General features: G+C 52.8%; 8 protein-coding genes across 8 annotated transcripts; 5 read left to right on the top strand and 3 right to left on the bottom strand.

Annotated features, from left to right (window-relative positions):
• Positions 1–15: 15 nt before the first annotated feature.
• On the top strand, positions 16–1,403 carry ACET3X_007732 (uncharacterized protein). Its single transcript, XM_069453911.1, has 3 exons — positions 16–549; positions 601–968; positions 1,018–1,403. The coding sequence occupies exons 1-3, from the start codon at positions 263–265 to the stop codon at positions 1,329–1,331; spliced, it is 969 nt and encodes a 322-aa protein (XP_069304895.1). The 5' UTR covers positions 16–262; the 3' UTR covers positions 1,332–1,403.
• A 300-nt stretch (positions 1,404–1,703) lies between these two features.
• ACET3X_007731 (uncharacterized protein) lies at positions 1,704–2,291 on the top strand (the record flags this gene model as incomplete). Its single annotated transcript, XM_069453910.1, has 1 exon — positions 1,704–2,291. One exon carries the CDS (start codon positions 1,704–1,706, stop codon positions 2,289–2,291), a length of 588 nt encoding a protein of 195 aa, XP_069304894.1.
• Positions 2,292–2,526: 235 nt separating this feature from the next.
• Positions 2,527–3,878, top strand: ACET3X_007730 (uncharacterized protein; the record flags this gene model as incomplete). Its single annotated transcript, XM_069453909.1, has 2 exons — positions 2,527–3,120; positions 3,186–3,878. 2 exons carry the CDS (start codon positions 2,527–2,529, stop codon positions 3,876–3,878), a joined length of 1,287 nt encoding a protein of 428 aa, XP_069304893.1.
• Positions 3,879–4,112: 234 nt separating this feature from the next.
• On the bottom strand, positions 4,113–7,306 carry ACET3X_007729 (uncharacterized protein; the record flags this gene model as incomplete). The annotated part of the gene is made up of 3 exons (XM_069453907.1): positions 4,113–5,468; positions 5,532–6,740; positions 6,791–7,306. 3 exons carry the CDS (start codon positions 7,304–7,306, stop codon positions 4,113–4,115), a joined length of 3,081 nt encoding a protein of 1,026 aa, XP_069304892.1.
• Positions 7,307–7,954: 648 nt separating this feature from the next.
• On the top strand, positions 7,955–10,167 carry ACET3X_007728 (uncharacterized protein). The gene is made up of 5 exons (XM_069453906.1): positions 7,955–8,375; positions 8,425–8,802; positions 8,857–8,899; positions 8,946–9,667; positions 9,716–10,167. Exons 1-5 carry the CDS (start codon positions 8,097–8,099, stop codon positions 10,049–10,051), a joined length of 1,758 nt encoding a protein of 585 aa, XP_069304891.1. The 5' UTR covers positions 7,955–8,096; the 3' UTR covers positions 10,052–10,167.
• A 2,678-nt stretch (positions 10,168–12,845) lies between these two features.
• On the bottom strand, positions 12,846–16,850 carry ACET3X_007727 (uncharacterized protein; the record flags this gene model as incomplete). The annotated part of the gene is made up of 2 exons (XM_069453905.1): positions 12,846–13,708; positions 13,757–16,850. The coding sequence occupies 2 exons, from the start codon at positions 16,848–16,850 to the stop codon at positions 12,846–12,848; spliced, it is 3,957 nt and encodes a 1,318-aa protein (XP_069304890.1).
• Positions 16,851–19,604: 2,754 nt separating this feature from the next.
• ACET3X_007726 (uncharacterized protein) lies at positions 19,605–20,870 on the top strand (the record flags this gene model as incomplete). The annotated part of the gene is made up of 2 exons (XM_069453904.1): positions 19,605–20,061; positions 20,152–20,870. The coding sequence occupies 2 exons, from the start codon at positions 19,605–19,607 to the stop codon at positions 20,868–20,870; spliced, it is 1,176 nt and encodes a 391-aa protein (XP_069304889.1).
• Positions 20,871–22,087: 1,217 nt separating this feature from the next.
• Positions 22,088–23,423, bottom strand: ACET3X_007725 (uncharacterized protein; the record flags this gene model as incomplete). Its single annotated transcript, XM_069453903.1, has 2 exons — positions 22,088–22,128; positions 22,190–23,423. The coding sequence occupies 2 exons, from the start codon at positions 23,421–23,423 to the stop codon at positions 22,088–22,090; spliced, it is 1,275 nt and encodes a 424-aa protein (XP_069304888.1).
• Between the last annotated feature and the right edge of the window lie 415 nt (positions 23,424–23,838).

Below are 23,838 nucleotides of genomic sequence, written 5' to 3'. Positions count from 1 at the left end.
TGGCTGTTCGCGCCCAAAGCACGCTTGAGAGCCGGTAGAGCATGCCGCCAGACACTTCTGACAAGGCCTCGCCTGATGTGCAGCTAGAGGGGCGGCCATTGCCAACGGCACCGATTCGGTTGGCTACGGATGGCTGGATTCTAGCTACTATTTATTGAGCTGCTCCTGCGCCTGACGTCGACATCTGACTACACTACTTCATCTCCAACATCTTCTTGATACCCTTTGTTGCTTCATCTTCCCCATTCTCTACACATCCAAAATGGACCCAAACACACAAACAGCGCCTGAGCCCCAGGAGAATGGCTCGCACCGCTTCGATCCCAACTTCACCGACGCCGTCATTAACGCGATTGGGCCAAATGTGCCAGATCGGACACGCTTCGTCATGGGAAAGCTGATCAGGCATCTCCACGACTTCATTCGTGAGGTCGAGCTAACCAACGAGGAGTGGTTCGAGGGTGTACGATTTGTCAACTCCATTGGCAAGACTACAACCTCGACCAGGAACGAGGCCCATCGCATCTCAGACGTTCTTGGCGTCGAATCGTGAGTTTTCAAGCTCGAGCAGGTGCAAGCGTCATACTGACTTGGCCACAGATTGGTCGACGAGATTGCACACAAGCACATCAACGAGTCCGGAGAGACACCTACTTCATCCACAATCCTTGGTCCCTTCTGGTCACCACACTCGCCGTTCCGCGACCTTGGCGACACCATCATCCGCAACCCACACCCCGATGGCCAGACCACTCTCATGCACGGTGTAGTCATGGATCTCGACACCAAGAAGGGTATCCCCAATGCAGTCATCGACATCTGGCAAGCAAGCGCCAACGGAAAGTACGATTTCCAAGATCCCGACAACCAGGAGCCAAACAACTTGAGAGGAAAGTTCGTCACGAACGAGAAGGGCGAGTATTGGTACTACTGCTACAAGCCGACAGCGTACTCGCTGCCTACCGATGGTATGCTGCATGTTCAAGACGTTGTACGAGCACAACTGACACTCAACAGGCGCTGCTGGCCAACTTTTCAAGGTGCTCGACCGCCACCCTTTCCGTCCCGCGCACATCCATCTCATGGTTTCTGCCGACAACTACAAGCCACTCATTACACAACTATACCCCCGTGATGACCAGTGGGTCACCAATGACACTGTATTTGCGGTCAAGGACGACCTGCTACTAGACTTCAAGCCCAGCAACGACCCCAAGGCGAAGCTCGACTTGACATACAATGTTACCCTTGCGCCAGCAGGCAAGAAGACGACCAGGTTGGAGGGTATCCCCAGGTTGCCGAATGTGTTTGATGAGCAGAGCAGGCTGTAAATCAATTGACTTTTAGCGGCGTTGCATATGTAAATATTTTATACTTGTATTTGTGGAAAACTTGGCATGAATGAATCTGCAATCAAGTGCTCTTTTGACGACTTGACTGAAAAGACTGAGACAATGGTCAGTTTCGATTTCACATTTTGCACAGCTAGATACTGCGCATCCGGCTATTCCAGATACCGAAAAGCATATCCGTAACAGTCCCCGCATATGCATAGGGTGGATATATAAATCATTCGATAGTCTCGGGTTCCCCAACTTCCAATGTTCCTCCGCATATTTCCGCCAAACCTCCTGCGCCCTCCGCCTCGTACCGTACTATCCGCCATCCACATACGAACCTTGACTTCAGCAACCCCGACAAAAATGCGCGTCCCTTACGCCCCAAACGAGCCCCCCAATGAAGAAGCGCGCCCCATCTACGAGCGCATCGCCGAGCGACGGAAGCCCCGCCCCCTCATCCCTCTCGACCTCGCCCTGCTACACAACCCCGCCGTAGCGGACGGCTGGAACTCGCTCATCGGCGCGATACGTACCAAAACCAGCTTACCTGCCAATCTCAAGGAACTCGCCATAAGCCGAATTGCCGTGCTGAATCATGCAGTTCACGAGTGGGATGTACATGCCGCTCTGGCCTTGAAGGCGGGTGTTTCCAAACAAGTGCTACAGACTGTGTTCGATTTGCCCGTCACGAGACACGGGGAAGTGGAGAGGGAAGGCTTGTTGGGTTTCAGCGATGAGGAGTACGCGGTCATGGTCTACACGGATCAAATGACTGTGGGTGTGCAGGTGGAGAATAGGGTTGCGGACATGGTCAAGTCGGTGCTGGATGATACTATGGTTGTGGAGCTGACGGCGACGGTCGCGGCGTATAATGCCGTGAGCAGGTTTCTGGTGGCCTTGGATGTGGGCGAGTGCAACAATCGGAGCATGAAGAAGGTTAATGAGCTCTGAAGGGTTGTCGATGATGTAGATGTTCGTCGGCGCGTGTGACGGGAGAGCGGAATTGGGCCGCTTCATCTTCCCCAGACGCTAGCCTCTCCGCAATTACATCAGTTAGGAAGGTGCCTCGGTCTATCAGCCGTCGCAAACCGAACGGGCATTGTGAAAACATGTTACCACTTTCTTTCCTCACAAAGACCTTTTTTTTTTTTCAGTTTCCCAATTTCCATAGCAAACAGCAGTCACAATGACGTCCCTAGCCCCCCGCCTCCTCACACGCAGCATCCGCCAGACACGCATCCGTCCCGCCACCGTTCTCTCCACCACGGCGCGCTACGCATCGACAAAGCACCCCAAAGCCTTCACACCACCCACGCAGTCCGACCTCGACGAACTCCGCGACTCCGTCCGTGACTTTGCCCAGCGAGAAATCCCCGAAGAAATCGCCGCGCGCACCGACAAGCACAATGAGTTCCCCAACGACATGTGGCAGAAGTTTGGCGAAGCCGGCTTCCTGGGCATAACCGCCGACGAGGAGTTTGGCGGGCTCGCCATGGGATACCAAGCACACTGCGTCGTCATGGAGGAGCTGTCGCGGGCCAGTGGCAGCATAGGCCTGAGTTATGCGGCGCACAGCCAGTTGTGCGTCAACCAGCTGATGCTGAACGGGAATGCGGAGCAGAAGAAGAAGTACCTGCCGGATCTGATCAGTGGGCAGAGCATCGGAGCGTTGGCTATGAGCGAACATAGCGCGGGGAGTGATGTAGTCAGCATGAAGACGACGGCCAAGGAGGTGGATGGCGGCTATCTGCTGAATGGAACCAAGATGTGGATCACAAATGTAAAGGCCCTCCCTCGTCATAACACTTCTGGAGAGGAACACACATACTGACACAAACGTGACAGGGCCCAGACGCGCACGTAATAGTCGTATACGCCAAGACTGAACCTGACGCGGCTTCCAAAGGCATCACCGCCTTCATCCTCGAGACATCGGCAAAGGGCTTCAGCGTCGCCAACAAACTGGACAAACTCGGCATGCGCGGCTCCAACACGGGCGAGCTAGTCTTTGAAAACGTCTTCGTCCCCAAGGAGAACGTCCTCGGCGACATCAACCGCGGCGTCCGCGTGCTAATGGAAGGCCTGGATCTCGAGCGCCTTGTCCTCTCCGCAGGACCACTCGGCCTCATGCAAGCCTCGCTCGACAACGTCCTGCCCTACACACACCAAAGAAAGCAGTTTGGCATGCCCATTGCCCACAACCAGCTTGTGCAGGGCAAGCTGGCCGACATGTACACAAAGTACCGCGCCAGTCAGGCCTTTACATACAGCGTCGCGCGCGCTGTCGATGAGTCGCATGCCAGCCCCGACATCAAGACACAGGATTGCGCGGGCGCGATTCTGTATGCCGCAGAAAGGGCAAGCGAGGTTGCCGCCGATGCCGTCCAACTCATGGGTGGCATGGGATACATGAATGAAGTCCCTGTAGGAAGGATACTCCGGGATGCCAAGTTGTACGAGATTGGTGCTGGAACAAGTGAGGTGAGGAGGATGGTCATTGGACGAGCCTTCAACAAGGAGTGGAAGCAAGAGATATGAAGACCAACACAATAACGAAGTAATGCGCATCAAAAACAAAAGTTAAATACCCGGTATGAGTTGTGCATCGAAGGGTAAGTCGTGCACGCCTCAACATGATTACAGTTATATGGTGTCCGCCAGATACAGCCATCTATCAAAAGCCCTCTCTAACCATTACTTCCTTCTAGTCCGCGTGTAACCTGTAATCATAATCTTCCCTTCTCAACACTGCCCAATCAATCACGTCAATCCTCACCCGTCATAACCTTCTGTATCAGGTCCAACCGCGTACTTTGGCCGGTCCTCGGGCTTTAGCGACTCGGGATCAATGTACCGACATGTAAGCGCAAACCGCAACTTGCCCGCGTGCTCAACAGCATGCTCGTAGTACTTTTGTACATCCGCACCGTGCATGATGACGATATCACCATGTCCGAGCTGCATGGTCAGCACATCTTTCGCATTGCCTCGGTTTGTAAGCCCCAGTTCCTTGGGAATCTGCCTTCTCCTCGCATTCCACGTCTTGGTGTCTGATCTCTTGAGAACATCCAGACTAGGTTGAAGCGCGAGACGAGCCTCATATTGCTGGCACCCTGGAATCGGAGCAGCGTCGTCGTACAGACCTGCGCCAGAAGACACGCCATGATAGTGCCGTGCTTTCATTCGGATCCGCATTGTCCCTGGCGCTCCCAAACTCAATGTCGCTATCGTCGGGCCGAGACCGAACTCGCCGTCGTCATGGTAGTTGATCCTCTGTTCTTCAAAGTATCCTAATGCCAGGACCTCGTTGAATTCCTTTTCTTGCCATTCTTGGCGCACTTCTTCCATGCTCTTGCCATTCTCCTCTGCTAGGAGCAGTTTAGCGGCCCAGTTCAAGCGACTACGGGTGCTTGTTATCGGGCGAGCTGCTCCAGTAAAGGAGTGGGATGCTGTAGCTGCGATAAACTTGTACGGCATACCGTAGTTGACGGCGAAGTGGCGGCAGTAGTTGGGTCCCTTCAGCTGGCCATTGGGCATAGATCGGCGCTGTAACCCAATGTCCGTTTGTTGAAGCTCTTCAAACATCGCATCTGGTCCGCCATCTTCTTCAAGAACAGTCTTGTTAGCAACCATGTGCGCTATGAAACCGTTTACCCCAGGTATCTCGTAACGATTGATGCGATAACCATGCTCAAAGGACACTTTCAGTCCAAGCCTAGGTGATACGGTATCTCTAGATAACATGTAGCTACTGGTGACTGGCCAAAGAGGGTCGCGAAGGGAAAGCGCAGGAATGAGCGTATGTGGCGGCGTCCTTGTATACTGACATACGGTATTGGAGCACTTCCAGTTCGTCCAGTTCAAACGGGACGTGCAGCGTCCACAGTCAGGGCAGACCATGCCAGACCAAAACGCGACTGATGTGTTCTCGCCTGGAACAGCGTGCCTGGATAGCTCAGCAGCATTGGATACCAGAGGATAATCGTGATCGTCATTGTGCCAAGGTGTCTTTTGCTTGAGGAAGCGCGGATCGTAGACCAAGGACGCTTCTTTGGGCTCCTTCACTGGCGCACTCCTTCTAGGTCCAGCTGTGGGAGTGTAGATCTTCCAAAAGGCGGCGCATGTCGGCTGTAAACACATCCAGCCATTCAGATACACCTGTGGAGACTGCAGGTTGCAGCTTCTACATACCTTCTCGACTGGAGATGGGAGCGAGCCGAGCTCTACCACTTCCTGCGCATCCTTCGCCTGCCACCAGGACTCTTTCTTCGTGTTCAACTTCTCGAACCGGTATCGCACAATCTTGCTGTCACCACTCTTCTCAACCCAGACGTGAGTGGGCTTGAAGTAATCTAGAACACAGTACTGGTGTGGCGGCTTTGACGCGATGTTTGGGTTGTCGGCTCCGGTGATAATGACAACTGGGTTGCGGTGGATCATGCAGTTCCTCAAGCCCACAGCAGCAGAATCTTCTGATTGATCCCTCTTCAACTTCATCTCACCGGAATCTATGTCTTTAATGAGACCACCGCCGGCTCTGGAGATGACGATATCGCCGTCCATGTAGTCTCGATCATGCGCTACCTTATCGAACATGAAGCCTCTTGCAAAGCCACCAGTTGAGTAGCAAGCGCTTTGGTAGGCACGATAGTAGTGTAGTGTCTCGCAAAGCTCTTGCCGTCCATCCGCCCATACTTCCGGTTGTCCTTGTGGCTCTGGCTTGTGTGGGCCTTTGTTCTGTTGGACAAGGAGCTGCTCAGTCAGATCACGGAGGTAGTCGACGTTGGGTATAGAGTCTTGTTCGCCGACGAGAGGACCGCCCAGTTCTTCGCACTCTGTTGTTGCTTCCGACGCTGCATAGAGACTAGGAGCTGGCTCGATAACATCACCGGATGGCGGCTTAATCTGGCTAGTGGGGTTGTCAGCTCGAAGCCAGGCCTCGATTCCTCCAATACGATCAGGGGTTCCGGGGATAGGAGCAGTTACAGAACAGTTGTGCTCTGTATGGCCCGCTTTACCGCATTTCTCGCAGTCCGGGTCCTGGTTGTGCGCCTGGCTATTCTCAAGCTGAGGGTTCAACTTGCTGCGTGCAGTACTCGGGTCACGGTAGAGTGCCGAGTCGGGTGTGGGGTACGCGATGGGACCGTGATTCTCGGGCGAACGCAGCGAAGGTTGGGTTTGTGCAGGATGGGCAAAGGCTGTGACACGATGTATACTCTCTCCGGGCGTCTTCTGCTCCCAGCGTTGTGATCCAGTCACCTGGCTGGTAAGAAGATTTTGCGTAGTATATACGGTCGCGACATCCTGACTAGATGCGGGTACAGGTTCTGGTATACGCTGAGCACATTGGTCTCTTCCTTCCAGTAGGAGTGACGTCTGTCTGCTCTTATAGGCAAAGAGCTGTTTGCGTATTAGTTTGACCGCTAGGAAACTGGACAAGCTCAACAAACTGGACTTGACGGCAACGATGCCGGTGGGGACGACAGCTTGCTTTCGGACTCGTCGCTATATTGTTGCCTCGAGTGATGCATAGGTGTAGCGAGTATCGAACCAGTGAGTGGAAGCTTGAGGCGGACTATCTTCGACATCTTCTCTGGTAGTTCCGGCGAGTCCTCGACGTTACTGATGACAGTATCTGTCACTGCATAAGGTTCAACTCGCGATCGTTGGCTTGCAGGATTCTTCGCAGCCAGTGAGCTTTTGCGGGGCGCTTTGTCCTGCCATTGTGTGACTCGTTTGGGCGTCGCCTTCTTCTTCTTAGAGACCACTTGATATGATAAATCGGCGAACCTTTCTGGGCGTTTCCTTTCTCTCATCGGGCGCTGAGAAGTCATACTCTCATAGTTACCGCGCTCCTCTTGTAGTCTAGCTCCAGCTGTGTCTTGTGTAAATTTGGGCGGTTTCGCTACTTGTATAACCTCCCAGTCGGCGTCACCGTCATCGGGCTTACGCTTCAAGGACGCCATGGCAAGATGAGTGAGAATGGTGGCGGCAGATTGGTGGAAGACGTCGCGATTCTTCAAAAGCGCTAGTTGATTTGATAGAAAAGAGGAATTGGGTCTAGAAACAAAAGATTGAGGTCAGAAGGAGTAGAAATGAGTGTGTCAAGCGTGTCATATGGATAATGAAACCTGAGTTGAGCTCGTACGACAATTGAAATACAATTGAGAGACCATCATGCGTAAGGAAACGCTGAGACCTTCCGATGCTCTCTCACCTGAGCAGCATGGTGAAAGTGCGTAAACGCGTAATGCTATGGAAGTGAAGAGGGCTGTCAGTGCGTCCTGATACGTCATTAGGGTCGCTCTTGCTGTACCATGTCTTGGTAACAGCAACATCGAGTGAACACGAGAGCCATGGTCGAAACGCATCACGATTCCTTGCGCCCCTAGACAGCACTCTATGGAGGATTTGCAAGTTTACAGTCTAGGTGCTTATGTCGGGATTGTGAGTAGTATTTTGCTGCCGCCGACCCAAGCCCGGAGTTAAGGGTGGACTAGCCTCATTTGGCCATGACCTCGGCCTTACCCCAGCTTCCCCACAATTGGGGGCTGGCGTAAGCTATCGGCTGCGAAGACAAGCGGCATCCGAAGACACTAACGTCAATGAGGACGATGGGCACACGCGTTAAAGCTGGAGCAATGATTCCTCCTTTAACCTCTGCCTGTATCGCCAGTTGAGGCTTACCATAGGTGCGTACCTGCGTCTCTCTTAGAGCTTTGCGCACAGCTGACGCACCGTTAGACACGACCCAACATGCCTTTCCATCCTCCTGCATGGGTGCCGAAGCTCCCCTTCGACCCGCCAGACTCGGTTCCCATCTGCGACTTTATGCTGGACGAGCATTATGGCCGCCATCCGCTTGGCTACTCAAACAAACCCTTCATCTGCGGACTGACTGGAAAGGCTTACACGTGCTTGGATATGCGCGACCGTGTGGATTATCTCGCTCGGGGTCTGTCAAAGGAGCTTGGCTTCCATCCAAATGAGGGAACCGAATGGGACAAAGTTATCGCTGTCTTCTCTGTCAACACGGTACACACGTCCTAGCTGATATATCCATGGGGATGCTGACATCCGGTAGATCGATACGCTCCCATTGGCATGGGCCACACATCGTCTGGGCGGCATCCAATCACCCGCCAATGCCGCATACAGCGCCGCCGAACTCGAGTACCAATTGAAGAACTCTGCCGCTAAAGCCCTTTTCACCTGTGTTCCTCTCTTGAACACTGCACGACAAGCGGCGAAGAACAGTGGTATCCCCGAGAATCGCATCTACATCTTGGAGGTGCCAGAATCCTTCGCTGGACAGAAGACACCACAAGGGCTCAAAACAGTGGACGACCTCATCCGTGAGGGCGAGAAGCTTGATCGTCTGCCAAAGCTAAACTGGGAGAAGGGTGATGGTGCTCGTAGAACAGCGTTCCTCTGCTATTCCAGCGGTACCTCTGGTCTTCCCGTAAGTAACGATTGTCTTGGTGTACACGCAACTTCACACTGACACCATATGCAGAAAGGTGTCATGATTTCACATAGGAACGTCATCGCCAACACAAGTAAGACGCCCCACATCCGCATCATGCAGTAGCTAACCATAAGTAGTGCAAATCTGCACTTACGAGAAGCCCTACAGAGATACCATAATCAACGACGTGCGAAACCAATCAGACTACACTGAGGTCGCCCTCGGTCTTTTGCCCATGTCGCATATCTATGGCTTGGTTGTTATCTGCCATGCAAACGTCTACCGTGGTGATGGTGTGGTAGTCCTCCCTAAGTTTGAGTTCGCATCAACGCTCCAGGCGATCCAAGACTACCAGATCAATACGTTGTTCTTGGTACCACCCATCATCGTCTTGATGACCAAGAACAAGCCTCTACTAGACAAGTACGATCTCAGCTCCGTGTGGTCGATCTTCACCGGTGCCGCACCTTTAGGACAAGAGACGGCAGAAGATCTCTCAAAGATGTTCCCCACTTGGAAGATTCGTCAAGGATACGGCCTCACAGAGACGTGTACCGTTGTTTCTTCGTCTGCCCCTGATGACATCTGGTTCGGCTCTTCTGGCTCCCTACTTCCCAGCATTGAGTGTAAGATTGTGACCACCGAAGGTGTTGAGATTACCGGTTATGACCAGCCCGGTGAGCTGCTGGTCAAGTCGCCTGCAGTCGTGTTGGGCTATCTGAACAACGACAAAGCGAACAAAGAGACTTTTCAAGATGGGTATATGCGTACCGGAGATGAGGCTGTTTTCAAAAAGGGGCCAAATGGTCACGAACATGTCTTCATCGTCGATCGTATCAAGGAACTCATCAAGGTTCAGGTACGGGCAGAACCCATCGTGTGATGACATATGCTGACAAAACTCTAGGGCCACCAAGTCGCGCCTGCGGAGCTCGAAGCACATCTTCTGACGCATCCCGCTGTGAACGACTGCGCCGTCATTCAGATTCCCAATGAGAAGACTGGAGAAGTACCAAAAGCCTTTGTCGTCAAATCGCCATCAGTCGGGTTGGAAGAGAGTGACCGCATCCTCGCACGCCAGATCCAAAAGCACGTTGAGGAGCACAAGGCGCGATACAAGTGGATCAGTGGCGGTATTGAGTTTATCGACGAGATACCCAAGTCGCCATCAGGAAAGATCCTACGGCGCCTGTTGAGAGACAAGGAGAAGGAAAAGAGGAGACAAGCAGGCAGCAAGCTGTAAGAGAAGCTCATGTCAATAGAATGCTCGTCGTCTACGTTGTTTGTTGTGAGTGATTATCACGTCGTTGGTTTTCTTTTCAGACTACTTAGATATCGTCAAATGACACTATAGATAGGTAGTGACAACAAGTCGATTTGTATGTTGTTCCAATAGTACCTCTATGATACCTGAAGTACAGGTGTTGTCATCATGTTGCAGGCATGATCAATACTTCTCTAATCCATCATGGTGTAGGGCTCGATAGAGGAGCCAGCACTACTACCGACCACTACTTCCACTTCTACTGCAAGACCTTGTCCCTTTTTCTATGTCAAGTTTTATCCTCGCGTCTTTGGTCTGCCTTTTCCAGCTATCTGTTTCCCCTTCCGCACTCACACACGCGTCGCTTCCGATACCGGTAGCCATGTCATTATGACACTCAGCAAGGAGAACTTCATCATAATTTTCAAAGCCAAAGTTGGGCAGTTTTATACATCCGCAATGACGTTACTGCCCTTCTTTGCAAAGACCACCGCTTCTCAAAGACATGACGCCAAGTTTGACGCATGCACTGGACTCAAGGCGCGGAGGGTGGATGGGTATACTCAAATGAGCAACGTTCCTGGCAGTATGTCATGCTCTGGAGGTTCATCGCGCCTACTTCTTGGGTTGAAAAACATTAGGCTGCGCTTAATGAATGCGAGATTCCAGATCAGGGCTGGATATGGGGTTATTGGTCTCCCTTTGTGAACTGCGTCTTATTTCCACATTACCTTTCTGAACTCTATTTTTGCATCTAACACATATACTACTGTCGTAGACCAATCTGTAGGGCCAGAGCGCATATGTACAGGTCAAACATCTCCGCATCGACATTGCCAACTCGAAGGTACAGCACCGCAGTGTCTAAGAGCGCGCTCAAACCAGTGTCGGTAGAAGATATGGAAGCAGCGAAGGCTCTTGCGTAGGCAATATCCTTCTTGCCGCTTCGCAAGTCGTAGTAAGGAAACATGAATGTAGATGCACAGCTTCAAAGTCTACGTTGCTATTAGGCTCTGTGTAACACCGTATATCATAGGTATTGTTCTAGGCTGCGGAGGTCCGTTGCTTCTGCACTTTAGTCCCTTGGTGCAATGTCAGGGCATCGATGTGACTATCCTACTCAACGCCGGTGTATATCGGCGTGTGCGCCCACACTTGAGGCTCCACCCCTCATGCAAATTCTTACCGCCGGAACCACTGTTCAGACCAACTCCCGCTGAACATTCATTAAATAGTCGATATTCACTGTTTAATTTTGCCATTGCACCATCAATCAGCCAAGCAAAAGCGCTTACAATCGGTTTTGTAGTGTATGTTCACCGCATCCGCTTCTCACTTGCCCCCGCTAATAACCATCCAGGTAGCGGTTATCACTCCGGATTCTGATCATCAAAATCAGTGTCTTCCGGCAACCCCGGTTCGGTAAGAATTGCACGTCTCTCGTTCAATTCCAGCTGCTAACCGAGTTACCAGATTCCGGGCAAGACCTCTTGAATATCTTTTTTTGTTCCGATTATGCAATGCCCGGTGGCCACGCTTTTGGCCGTGCCCCGGACTCCAAAGTTTTTGTGCCAGTCAGCTTGCAGAAATCTGAATAACATGATATTGCATGCGAACTACAATCGTTTTTGCGAAGATCCTGTAGGCAATGACTGTCTTCACCCTTTTCATCAGCACTACATACATGGATAGGTTTGTTGCATTGCGTTCGCAAGGTTCGGGTGCCGAAGTTTCGCCTTTTTGTCTCCACTCTGATCACCACACAATTCATCGCGGATAGCAAAAAGGCTGGGTACTGCATGCCAAAACTCTATATTGCTGCAGTTTGGATGCATTTACGCCATAATGTTCGCAAACTCATGTGGTCTTCTTTGCGCAGAACCCCCAACCCAAAAAAAATCAACCACAACTCCTTCACCAACAAAAAGCTAGCACTACACCCCGTGTAGCGACTCCAGATGACTCAGCCGAGGTTTGAACTCGGGACCTTCAGTGTCCGGAACAACTTGCGTTGTTAGACTGACGTGATAACCAACTACACCACCGAGCCTGTTCTGATGACTAACATTAAAGTTAGGAACTATATATCGGTGTTTGCTTAATGGCACGGCTCGAGAGAATCGGAATGAAAGAAGGCTCCGTGAGATCAGGGGTCGTCACGGTCAAAGATGCAGGGGTAATCAGTAGGGAAAGACTAGCGGTATTGATTGTGGCATTCTTGCAAACTATCAACTTTAACCAGCCAACTTCTTCCCACCAAGTAGCGAGCAGGTGCGAGATCGCCCAGACTCAACGCTCCACCAGACAAAGTGAACATGGAACTCTCGTGCAAGGAAATGACACAGATAGGAGACAAAAGGCGCTCAAAAACCATACGGTAAACTTAGCGAGGGGTATCAAGCGTGCGCAGCTGCGAAAGCCGGCCTGGAGAAGAAACATTACAAATAGGCGGTATGGATGATATGATGTGCGCGAGCACGACCGCGTTCTAGCCTTGCAGACAGGCCCCTAGGGTATGTTGAGCGAGTGAGAGAATGGAAAATTGAGAAGCGAAGTGACAGCAAGGAAAGATGCAGTCGGGACTAGTGTCCTTCCGCAGTGATGACGTGGGGTCGTATGGGTCGCAGCCCGAGTGGTAGGAAAGATGTGAGAAGATACAAGTGAGAGATTGAAACAGTCCAAAGACAAGGAGAGCAACACGCGATAGAAGACAACCGATCGACCGTAAGGCATACCCGTCACACATGAGCGAGTCGTAAGTGCAGTGCATTGCTTAGAAGCCACGGAAAGGATCGTTCGAGTCCAGGTCGAAGAGACCGCCGCTACGGTTGGACTGGTCGCGTGTGCTGGCGCTCCACTGGCTGCTGCCACGGCGACGACGGTGGTGCATGTGCGGTGCTCGTCCGCCGTAGCTGCTCAACTGCTTTGGATCGCCGAGAGCGTTGTCGATGAAGGCTTCCATGCGCACGGTGCCCATGGTGTCGAAAAAGTGTTGACGAGTCGATGTGCTGGCCTCTGATGTTCGAGAACTCATAGCGCCGCTGTTGGGGTTGTAGACCGAAGAAGGCACAGACGGTGGTACGCCCGCACTGTACATGTCGGAAGAGCCGTTTGAGTATATGGACGGTACGTGCTGGTGTGAGAAACTGCGGAACGGGACGCTTGGTGGAGGCGCGCTTGGTCCAGTAGAGCTTCTCTTCCTGCCGTGCTGAGGGCCACGAGGAATGACTGGAGGGCTAGCAGCGTCTGGCATAGCTCTTTCAAACCCAGCAAGAGAAGGCAGGCTGGGCACTGGTTCATCCTGGGATGCATAGCGAGCCATGACCGGGTTGGTTCTACCCTTGGCAAGACGCACAGAATCCTGAACGCGGCTACGGCGGAGAGTTGCGCCCTGCTGGCGTTGTGGTTCGTCGACAGGCGGTGGGATAGGTGGCAGTGATCCAAGATCCGGCATCGGTGCGCTCGAGTGAGCGAGGAAAGAAAGTGCAGTCAGCCACAGGTAATGGCGTTCGCGTGACGAGGTAGTGAATTTGAGTGCACGGGCAGGAGTAAGGATAAGGATGGAGCGGTTGAAGAGCGTCTCGTTTTTGGGAGGAGGGCAGTTGTCGGCCACATCAAGCACAGACTGGATGACGACTGGAAACATGTTAGTACAGAAAAATATGCGACCAGCTTTAAACTCACGTTTGCGACCACTCTTGCCCATCAATGCAGAGCCAGTGGTTGGCTGCTTACTGCTCCACAAGATGGCTCTCTCGTATGGAGAAATCCAGACCCAGCGCTTATGCCTCACACCATGGTTGGCCAGCGAAGCCTCCTCTGCCGCACGACTGACATCTGCAGGCGTGTCAGGGCCTCCGAATGCCTTCCTCTTACGAACGTATTTCCACATGAACTCTCCAATCATGGCTGCAGCAATAGCATCGACCACACTAGTGTGCGAGATTGAGCTGTTGGTGGACCCGTTGGCTGTGTAACCAGTTGCGGCAGTGGCTGTCGATAGCTGGTGTCGGTGGCGGAAGCCGCTCGCGCTCACAATGTCGCTAGGCAGCGGAGGAATGGAAGACGTGTCGGCATTGCTTGGAGTCGCAGGCAGTGTGGGTGATCTACTGCGAGAGCGAGCGCCCTTTGACACAGGAGCAGCAGATCGCACCTTGCGTAGACTTTCCTTCCGCTGGTGCTTCACGCCATACGGCCGGCGGCCGGCATACGAGCCACTGTTACGAGGCGTTGGGCTCTGCGAGCCTTCGCTCTTGCTCACTGGCTTGTTGCGCGAGCTTGACCGAGTGGGCACTGGGAAGGGTGGCTTCGGAATGTGGTTACCAGAACCTAGACTTCCAATACTAGGGCTACGAGAGCGGCTGTGAGCTGCCGTGCCACTCTGGATCATGGCAGATCGCCGGATGCTGGGCTGGCGGCTAATCGAGTTGCGCTGCGTCTTGCCAACTCTCGTAGGCTTCTCTATCGAGCTACGCTTGGACGCCAGTGAAACGCTGTTGACAGAGTCGACGGATGGCCTGGACATAGGTGTAGTCTCCTTGTCTTCTGGAACAGGCGTGGGCGGGTTCACTGGCCGTCCACTCTTTGCGTTGCGCGACGAAAGCATTGAGGTAGAGTATTGTGGGCTCCTATAATCATCGTCACTCAGATCGGCATCTTCATCCTCCTCGTCAGATGATGGACCATCGAACCCGGCGAAGAGACTGCTTGTTCGGAAAGGCCGACTGAGTATGTCTGCATGAAGCTGGCGCGACAAAGGTCCGTTGTCATTGTTTCCGGGGTAACGATTCTCAATCTTCTTCTCACCAGCCTTCTCAAGACGAGCAATGAAATCTTGACGAGTCGTTGACTTCGGAGCAGCGTGCTCTATGTTGCTCGAAGCAGACTGGTCAAAGTCCTTCTTGATGGCCTTGCTCTCAGCCTCAGGCGTTCCGGGCTTGGAAGAGATCGCAGACGGAAGGAGATGCGCAGGGAGCTTAACAGGTCTCTGGTCGATTCTGATCGGCTCAGTTTGCATTCCAGTTGAGCACATTGGAGCTACAAGATCACCACTCGTCTGAGTCGACACGGTTTTGGTCCCTGGAGGAAGGATAGGTGCTCTCGGCGACGAAGGGGCGGATGTAGGAGCATGGATGGCAATGGAAGGAATTGTGATTGGCGTCGGTAGAGACTTCTTGGACGTCTCAGGCACAGTCTCAGGCTCGACCAAAGAGTCTGTTTGCGTGGCTGTAGAAACGAGCTCGGTCTGTATGGCAGGTGGCAAGGTTGCTTTTTCTGCAGGCACGGGGATCCTAGGGGTAGGCGGCGGACTAAGCGGCTCAACGGTTTGTACCGAGCTTGACGTCGTAGTGCAAATTTCAGGGCTGATATGGCGCTGTGGACTAGAGGGCAAAGGCACTGAAACGCGCTTCCGGCTCTGATTCGCCTCGATTTCAGCAGCGGTAGACGAGAATTCACTCGACTTCATCGGCCCGGATGGCTCAATCGTTTGGGATGCCGCTTCGACCATGACAAGCTTCGGAGGCGAGGGTGGGGGCGATGGCTGTACGCCAGTGTCAACATAGATTGGTCGTGTTGGCGGGAATACTAGGGTGATGTCGCGAGGCGTCATTGTGACAGATGACTGTACTGTTTCATACGACGACTTCCGCGGCTCGGTATCATCGGCTGTCATAACAGGGCTATCCCAGGTACCCTGTTGGGTGTCGTTGCTCAGGCCTAGGATGCGCTTTGCTTTTTCGTCAGGTAACATCGACATTCGGGATTCGCGAGCTCTTCTTGCCCGCATTTCATTTTCAGGGAAATCATCTGAATCGAGTTCTAGTTCGTCCAGCTCCTCCTCCTCTTCGTCGAATATAAGCTCGTCTGCCAGGCTCATACCGTTGCCTCGGAAGTGCCCATCGGCGCTCATCAAAGACATTCGGTAGCTGCGTCCAATGCTCTTGTAACTGCTGCTGCTTCGATTTCTTGCATGGCGTCCAAGGCGAGTAGAGGATCTTCGCTGAGGTGACGATCGTACGCTCCCTGCGTCGCTCTCCGGTATACCAGTATCCCGGTTTGTATCATCCGCCTCGCTTTCGGCACCAGCGTCCTCATTGGCAGCTTCGTGTATAGCGATTTCATCCAAAAGCATCTTTAACCGTGTTTCAGACACATGAACACGTCGCTCCAGAATTCGTTTTTCTCCCGCCCACTCTTCTTTTTCCCGAGCCCACATATCGTGCACCTTGGTGGAGTCGTCATCTTGGCTCCGGGTTCTCTTCTCTGCTGCTGCTAGCTTCTCCCGTAGGTCAGCATTGGTTTCCTTGAACTTGTCTCTTTCACCTGCAATCTCATCTAGTGCGGCGAGTGTTTCGGTCTCGAAGTGCTGGAGCTGACGTTTGGCTGCCTTGCTTTCCTTGACGGATGACGACAGCTGTTTTGCAAGAGCATCGTTGTCGGTGCGTGCCGTGTGTAGACTAGTTTCTAGATCGTCGATGAACTTATGTTTCGAATCTAGCTCCCGACGGAGGTTCAGAATCTCAGAGACCAAGTTCGCATGCAAAGTTGGAGTGAAGCGGCGTGGGTCCAACACTGAGATGTTCTCGTCGTTGGCAGCATCTTCCGAGCTGAAACTATGGTCTGGCGGGAAAGGAGGCGGCGAACTAGGAATGTCGCTTCCCGGCGTGTCGTATCTCGACGTTGTCCGGGATAAGGAGCTGTATGGCGTTCCAACGGGCGTGGGGAGCGGATGGTTGGTAAGGAAGGCCTCCTGATCCGAAAAGTAATCGGTAGACATGATATCAAGCGTGCAACTTGGATACCGGTCAGATTGTTAAATACCGAAGTGTTCAGAACCACAGTAAAGTGGTGCTGTATGCATATAGAGTCTAACGCATGCCTACAACGCGATCAGCAAACACTCAAGACCAGATCGATTGCACCCAGTGCTGTGATCAGAACTGTCTTTATGAGATTATCGAAGACGCGTCTCCACAAAGAAGATGCACCCTTCAAAGCCGTGTCGACCTCCGGCATATGTGACGGTGAACCACGTACCGGTCGAGCCCTTTGTACTACAATCGGGTATTGGAAGTCCAGCCACTGGAAGAAGCACGAGTCGTGGTATTTAAAAGTATAAAGCGTCGGATCGTATTACGTCGGAAGGTATATCGACGAGAAGGCTGCGTTCAGATGGTCTCTGTTCTGGAGCGAATGTTAGTACGACGTGACTTTGAGCAAGAGACATCCAGTAACAGAAATCGAATCACGATTGCAGATAGGCAGGCGCGTACTTACAATCGAAGGAGTGACGTGATAAGTTGGTGATGGTCGACAGATTCAGAAACGTCGCTCAATTCATCGATACATGCAATGCGAACGAGACGAGGAAAGCGACTAACGGCGCAGGCTAAAACACTTTTGACGGCAAGAAAAGAACTGACAAGTAACGGCCAGCGGGCCCTACGAGGAAGATAGCCGTGTGTCGTCAACGGCACGGAGCGTAAGGAGGAGAGGGAGGGACAAGGCACAACTTGAGCATGAAATCGCTGTGATCGCCCGTGCATCATCTGGGATCCCGGAACGCAGGCACAAGCCCGCACTGTCCACTGAGGATACCGAACTATGGCCAAAGGCACGAATAGGAATCATAGGATCAATCAAACCCCATCTGTGCCTGTCAAATTTGTTTCCATGTCCGAGTCCATTTGCTTATGCACGTCTCCGCACTAGCGAGCACAAGTATCCCTGCATGCAGCTGAGCCGAGGGTCCCCTGTGTTGCAAGCACACTATTGGCTCGAGCGCATCCGCTTTCCGCCATCCAGCCAAGCTTAATTGGCTGTGCATTTAGGTCCAACGTTGCCTTGAATGCGTCCCGCGACGATGGCCAATGCCTTAGCGAGGAGAGTGAAATGACCCGACAAGGGGCAGGTGGTAACGATTGCGAGTGGTAACGGCGCTGATGAAGGGGGTGCGATGATACGCCTCCGCAGCATCAACAAATGTGAGGCACAAGTTCTTACGGCGGGCAGCTGGCTCCAAACAAAACTCGCGTCCACGGTAATTTGCAAGATGATCATTGTCGCCGTCGAAAGCTCCACAGGGCTTCGCCCCATCAGTAACTCTGGACTACCTTTGGCGTTGATGATGAGCCGTGACTGGGAGTTTCAGCCTCTTGACCACGCCGCACACTTGGCCCACCGAGGAAAGCTTTGAACAAAGTGGCACGTTCATGTCCCTGTCAAGCTCGCGATGGCGCCCAACGATCCGGTGCGCCGGTGCGGTGCCGTTGTGCTGTAGCCTGCAATTAGAACTTTGATCTTCAGATTTTGACCCTGTTTTGGCCTGGCACTTTTGCTGTCGCTGTCGTGTCTCCGAGGTATCTAGAAAAGGGGACATGTGTAGACTACCGAAATGGTAGGCAGCTGCATGAGCGAGCAGCCCTATTGTGTCTTGCTGAGTCAGGCGTGAGAAGCGGGTTTCCTGCTTTGAGGCGATAGGATCTATCCGTGCACTCTTGGCGGTGCAAAGGAGCCGAACTCGAGTCCAGATCGACGACGCAATTCTCCAAGCTGGAATGTTAAATGACTCCAGCCTCACCATTCTCTTTGCAAGGTTGCCTGATCACAGTGCCAGAGCAGAGTTGTGACAGTTATCAGGCATGACCCGCCAAGGCATCTGAATCAAGATGTTGATACATGTGAGAGCTGGCAGCATCATCGAGGCCGTCCACTTACCCCAACAAAATGAAGCGCGGAGTCGGCACAATCATGATGCTTGAACAGGCTGGGGCTTGTTGATTGAACAATCCACCGCACACGGGATAGATACAGTTTGGAAGCGTGTTGGAGTGACGTTTCGTTGAGCGCCTCTCAATAAACAGCCTCGCCAGGTGGTGCGGAGATGCCATGGCTCCATTATTCGTGAATCCCATCGGGTAAAGTATCGATTCGGCATGCAGGCTGCGAGAGCCTGCAAGGGCAATGTGGTCCACCAGCGGAGAGTGGACCTGATGTGCGGACAGCTGCAGGACGCTATACAATGTGGTCTGGCAATCAGCAGAACATTCCATGATTCCCACTGATGCGCGACATACACAGCTCACGATTCAACAGCCGACGATTGCATGCCTGATCCGGTGTTACTCGGTATTGCTCGGCGCTATTGAGGTGATGTCGTCTCAGAAAAGCAAATAGGAGATTTGCGTCGTAATCGGCTACGGCTCCTTGAACCTTCGGCGTCGACGGAAAGCTTAGACGGTATAGCATGACGCGGAAGCGCCGGTGCCGGCCCATCTCACTTTAGCGTGCCCCTCTCGTTGTCTGCGCCATCCCTTCTGGCTTTTGCTGGGCAGCAGGTGGTGTGTTCTCAGTGGTTCACCTGTTCAGGTCGCAGACAGCCAGTCAGTGATGGCTAGGTTCGTGGGTCAGGGCTTGACAGCCCCGCCGCCTGCCTGACTAAGCGACCATCACCGAAAATTCGAGCATACAGTCATAACAAGCATATCGTGGGATTTTGGACAGCGCATGTAAACGGATCCAAACAGGCAACATGGCGCAACCCGACCAGAATGGACCACAGGCGGTGTCGGCCGAACTGCCACCAGCGATGGCCGAGGTCAAGTCGCAGAGTGTGGACGACTTGATGAAAGAGATGAACCGGATGCCAATATTCATGACGAGCTTGGATGAAACAGATGGCGAGGGAGGTGAGAATATGGCGCTGGAGGCGTTGAAGGCCATGGCGTACGAAGGAACCCGTGCCGAAATTGCTGAAAACTTCCGACAACAAGGCAATGAATGCGCACGGGCAAAGCAGTGGACAGACGCGAAAGAGTTCTACGACAAGGCGATAGCAGCGCTCAAAGGTCCACAAACCAACCCGGACCCAGATGCACAAGGACCAGACGTCATCCCCGTTGAACTCGACGAGAAGGAGGAAGCAGAGAAGGAAAGAGTGATTGGAGAGGCCGTCTATGTCAACCGCGCATTATGCAACCTCGAAAAGAGTAAGTACGGGAAGGAAGGCACGATCCACAAACACGCACTGCGGCCTCTTCACAACACCGATTCGACTGCAGAGTGCTAACTTGCAGCAGAAAACTACCGCTCCTGTATTCAAGACTGCATATCGACCCTCAAGATCAATCCCGCCAACATCAAGGCGTTCTACAGGTCAGCCACTGCCAGTCTTGCACTAGACAAGTTGCAAGAAGCGGCCTGGGCCTGCGACCGAGGACTGGCTCTAGATGCCTCCAATGCCCCTCTCAAGGCCCTCAAAACCAAGATTGATGCACGAAAGCAGTACATAGATTCCGTCGAAAAGGCACGCCGCGAACGAGAGGAGAAGGCTGCATCGGAGCGAGCGACAATGAAACTTGCGTTGCGAAGCCGGAACATCTTGACGCGAAGCACGGAGAAGCCCCCAGATCTGGAAGACGCTACCGTCAAGCTGGAGAACAGCCTAGATCCCTCCTCGACCCTCACGGTTCCGGTTATTCTGCTCTACCCAATGCACTCGCAGTCAGATTTCATCAAGGCGTTTTCTGAAAAGGAGAAGCTAGACGAGCACCTCGACTACATCTTCCCGCTCCCCTGGGACGAGCAGCACGAGTACACAATCGACAACGTCGAATCGTACATGGAGACGGCAGCGGGTGGATTGATCAAAGTTGGGAAAAAGATGAGCCTAGGCAAGGTACTGGGGAGCGGGAAGCCAGAGATCGTCGACGGCCTGGTAACGATAAGCGTGGTGCCCAAGGACAAGGCTGCCGGTTGGATAGAAGAGTTTAAGAAGCGAAAGGGGAAAACGGCATAGGCTGGCCGAGGGTCATGGCACCACGGCGCCAAGTGAGCGCGCGTCTGATCCGACTGCTCCTCGGACCGAACGACGACAATGTCTAGATGAATCGATGAATGAATGAACAAAAGCACGCGAGCTACGGGCGTAAGGCGTCCACGGCACGCATCACTCATCGCGCATTAGCAACTTCACAAAATCTCCGTACATGATCGCTGACGTACTTCCCGCACCGACGCATTTCAACGTGCATCGCGTATCTCCACCGCATCCCCCCAGCTAGAAATGCCCATCGGATCAATCGGTCATATCGCACCGATCTTATGGACCTTGAACACGAGCGTACTCACATGGCACATGGAGGCCACATAAGAATCAACATTCCTTCTAATATTTGACCACGTGTCTGTCCAGATCGCGTTCCCGAAGCCCGGTAACAGGATATATGCAACTGCGGCATCCAAGGTATATTATATGCATACAAACCAAAACCTGTCAGCGGCTACGTGCAGCAATATTCCATATAGAGAACTTCTCCGCTGCTACTTGCCAGTGTGCATTGTGCCCTGCAGCTGCCAGTACATATCATGTATTAGGGAAAACGCCGTTCACACGGCTCGCTTATGCATATGCAAGGTACATTCCGTATCCCATGGTTCACACGTTGCGCGGCTGGCTGAGCCGTGGAGCGACAGCTGGTAGAGTGGGGGCTAGGGTCATACCATTTTAGCCGTTTAGCTTGTAATGGTGCCCTAGAAGCATTTCATTGGTGGTAATATAGACCATTGTTAATGAGGGGTTGGACCAATCATTACAGTTGTTGGAAATAATTTTCATCTTTTGTCTAAGATTTTTGTGTTGGGGGAAATACATCAGTGTGATATGCTGCATGAAGGGTATGTACCATAAACGCCAATACAAGGGTTGACAACGTCACCCGCTAACGGTTGACAAACATGGGCCCGGGAGTGAATTGTACAAGATCAACTTTCAGCATAAATGACAGCCCTTGACGCCTAGTCGCCGTGTGGCTTGCCCCTGGAGGCAGGTGTAGGCAAACGCAAGATCTGTATAATATATGCCGAAGCATTCTGGTCGATGCATAAGAGCAGGTAACACGTGGGTGGTGAAGAGTGAGAGAAGCCGACGACCGGAATACCCGATAGGCCCCTGCAACAAGGCAGAGGTGACGACAGTCTACCGCAAATTGGATGGAGATAGCTCAAAACATCGAGCTATTCCTTCTCGTAAAGCTTCTTCTTGCGTGTCATCTTGTCTACATATAGGTGTTCAATGTCAGCTTGTATCTCATATGCAGTTCGTACAGGGACACTTACCCTTTAGATGACCCCAAGCGACCTGGCTCAGGTATCGGTCAGCACTATGGTAGTACTTCTCGCTTTTCCGAGATACTTCGTCTGCCTTGACCTGTTCCAGGTAGCCTAGGAACCTGACATCGGTGCGGCCCAGCTGTCGACGCCCGCCGAAATACATTGAGATCTTGTGGAGCTTGGCGTCACGGAGAATTCGCAGACAGTTCATCAGGTACTCATCGTTCAGATAGCGACGCTGCTCGTTGGAGGTGACGTAGGGTGTATCTTTGGGACGCGCGTCATCGAAGACAAAGTTGACATCGCGCAGATATTGAATGTTTTCGGGTCCGATTTTCCTCAGAAAATGTAGAACATCCTGATAACCAATCTCTTTGGGTACCGGCTCCCAGTATGGTCCGCGGGTATCGTAATGCCGATGGAAAGAGAATGTGTTCTCACCATAGAGGATGGAACAGGCTTCGTTGTGCACTAGCTTACAGCTTCTGAGAAACTGAGCGGACTTGGCCAGACTGTCCTTGGGATCGTTGCTTGTCAAGGGAATTCTAAGCCTTGAATCCTTGTCCTTGCGGGCGAAAAGATAGCGATATATAGTGTTTCGAAGCTCGCCCGGTAGATCTGTGAAGCCTTTGGAACGCACTGTAGCTGGTCCCACTCGCTCTGGGCTCTCAGTACGGAGCTTCTTCGACTTTCCTGGCTGCATCTCATGTAATTTGCCTTGCTGGTTGACCTGCAGGAGGGTGCTATCGAGCTTGACGAAGAGCGGGCCGTGGAAACCTAGCGGAACGTTGAACTGTAAGGTTACTGGTGGCTTCTTAGGGTCGTTCCGGTGGAAAGCGCCGCCCTCTTCGTTGTCGGTCAGGTCATCAAGCTCTTGGTTGTGGATGAGGGGCTCTAGGTGTGGGGACGGAGGCGAGGGACTGCGTTTACGCTTCAGTGCGCCCTTATTCTTCTTTTTCTTGCCTGAAAGACTGAGTGGCGTCATGTCGTCGTCGTCGTCGTCATCGTCTAGCTCGCTCAGCTCGCTCAACTCGCTGTCGGTCAAGGCAGCAAAGTCGGGGTCTTCGAAATCAACGTAGCCCGCGACCCGCTTGATCTTGCCCGCACTCTTGCGAACAGGACGGCCCGTCTTCTGATTGTATTGCGTTGTCTTGGAAGAGCTATCTAGTTCTGGGCTGGTATCGCGACTGTGAGGTGTTGCTGGCGGAGGTGAGTTCAGTGCCTTGGGCTTGGGTGCCATGGTGGAATCTCGTATCTGCGTACAACTGGCTAGTCGAGTCGATGGCGGTGTAGTAAGTGTACGCGTGTGGTGGCTGTATGACTGCAGGTGGAGGCAGAAGTTGCGGTCAGAGTGTGGTGGATGGAGGTGAGTAGAGGCGAGTGGAGGCGGGGTCAGTAAACAGAGGAGCGCGTCCGAGGAAGTGACGGCCATTGGGACGCGCGCTCCCCAGGTTCAATGCTCTCAGGGCCGTCACTAGTAGCCTTGGCGGCTGGTTGGAGGAGGAGCGACTGTGTGCTCCGTCGTCAAGCTCGTGAATAGCTATGACCCCGAGAGGACCAGCCGCTTGCAGACCGCCACCGGTATGCCGTAGACGAGATCTGGATTCGCAAGCCCCGAGAGCTTCTGTTGTTGATCTGACTCCGAGCCGGCTTCG

Source organism: Alternaria dauci, chromosome 7 (assembly GCF_042100115.1).
Source record: "Alternaria dauci strain A2016 chromosome 7, whole genome shotgun sequence".
Lineage (NCBI taxonomy): Eukaryota > Fungi > Ascomycota > Dothideomycetes > Pleosporales > Pleosporaceae > Alternaria > Alternaria dauci.
Note: the sequence above shows the minus strand (reverse complement) of the source record. Positions and strands in the feature narration are given on the sequence as shown.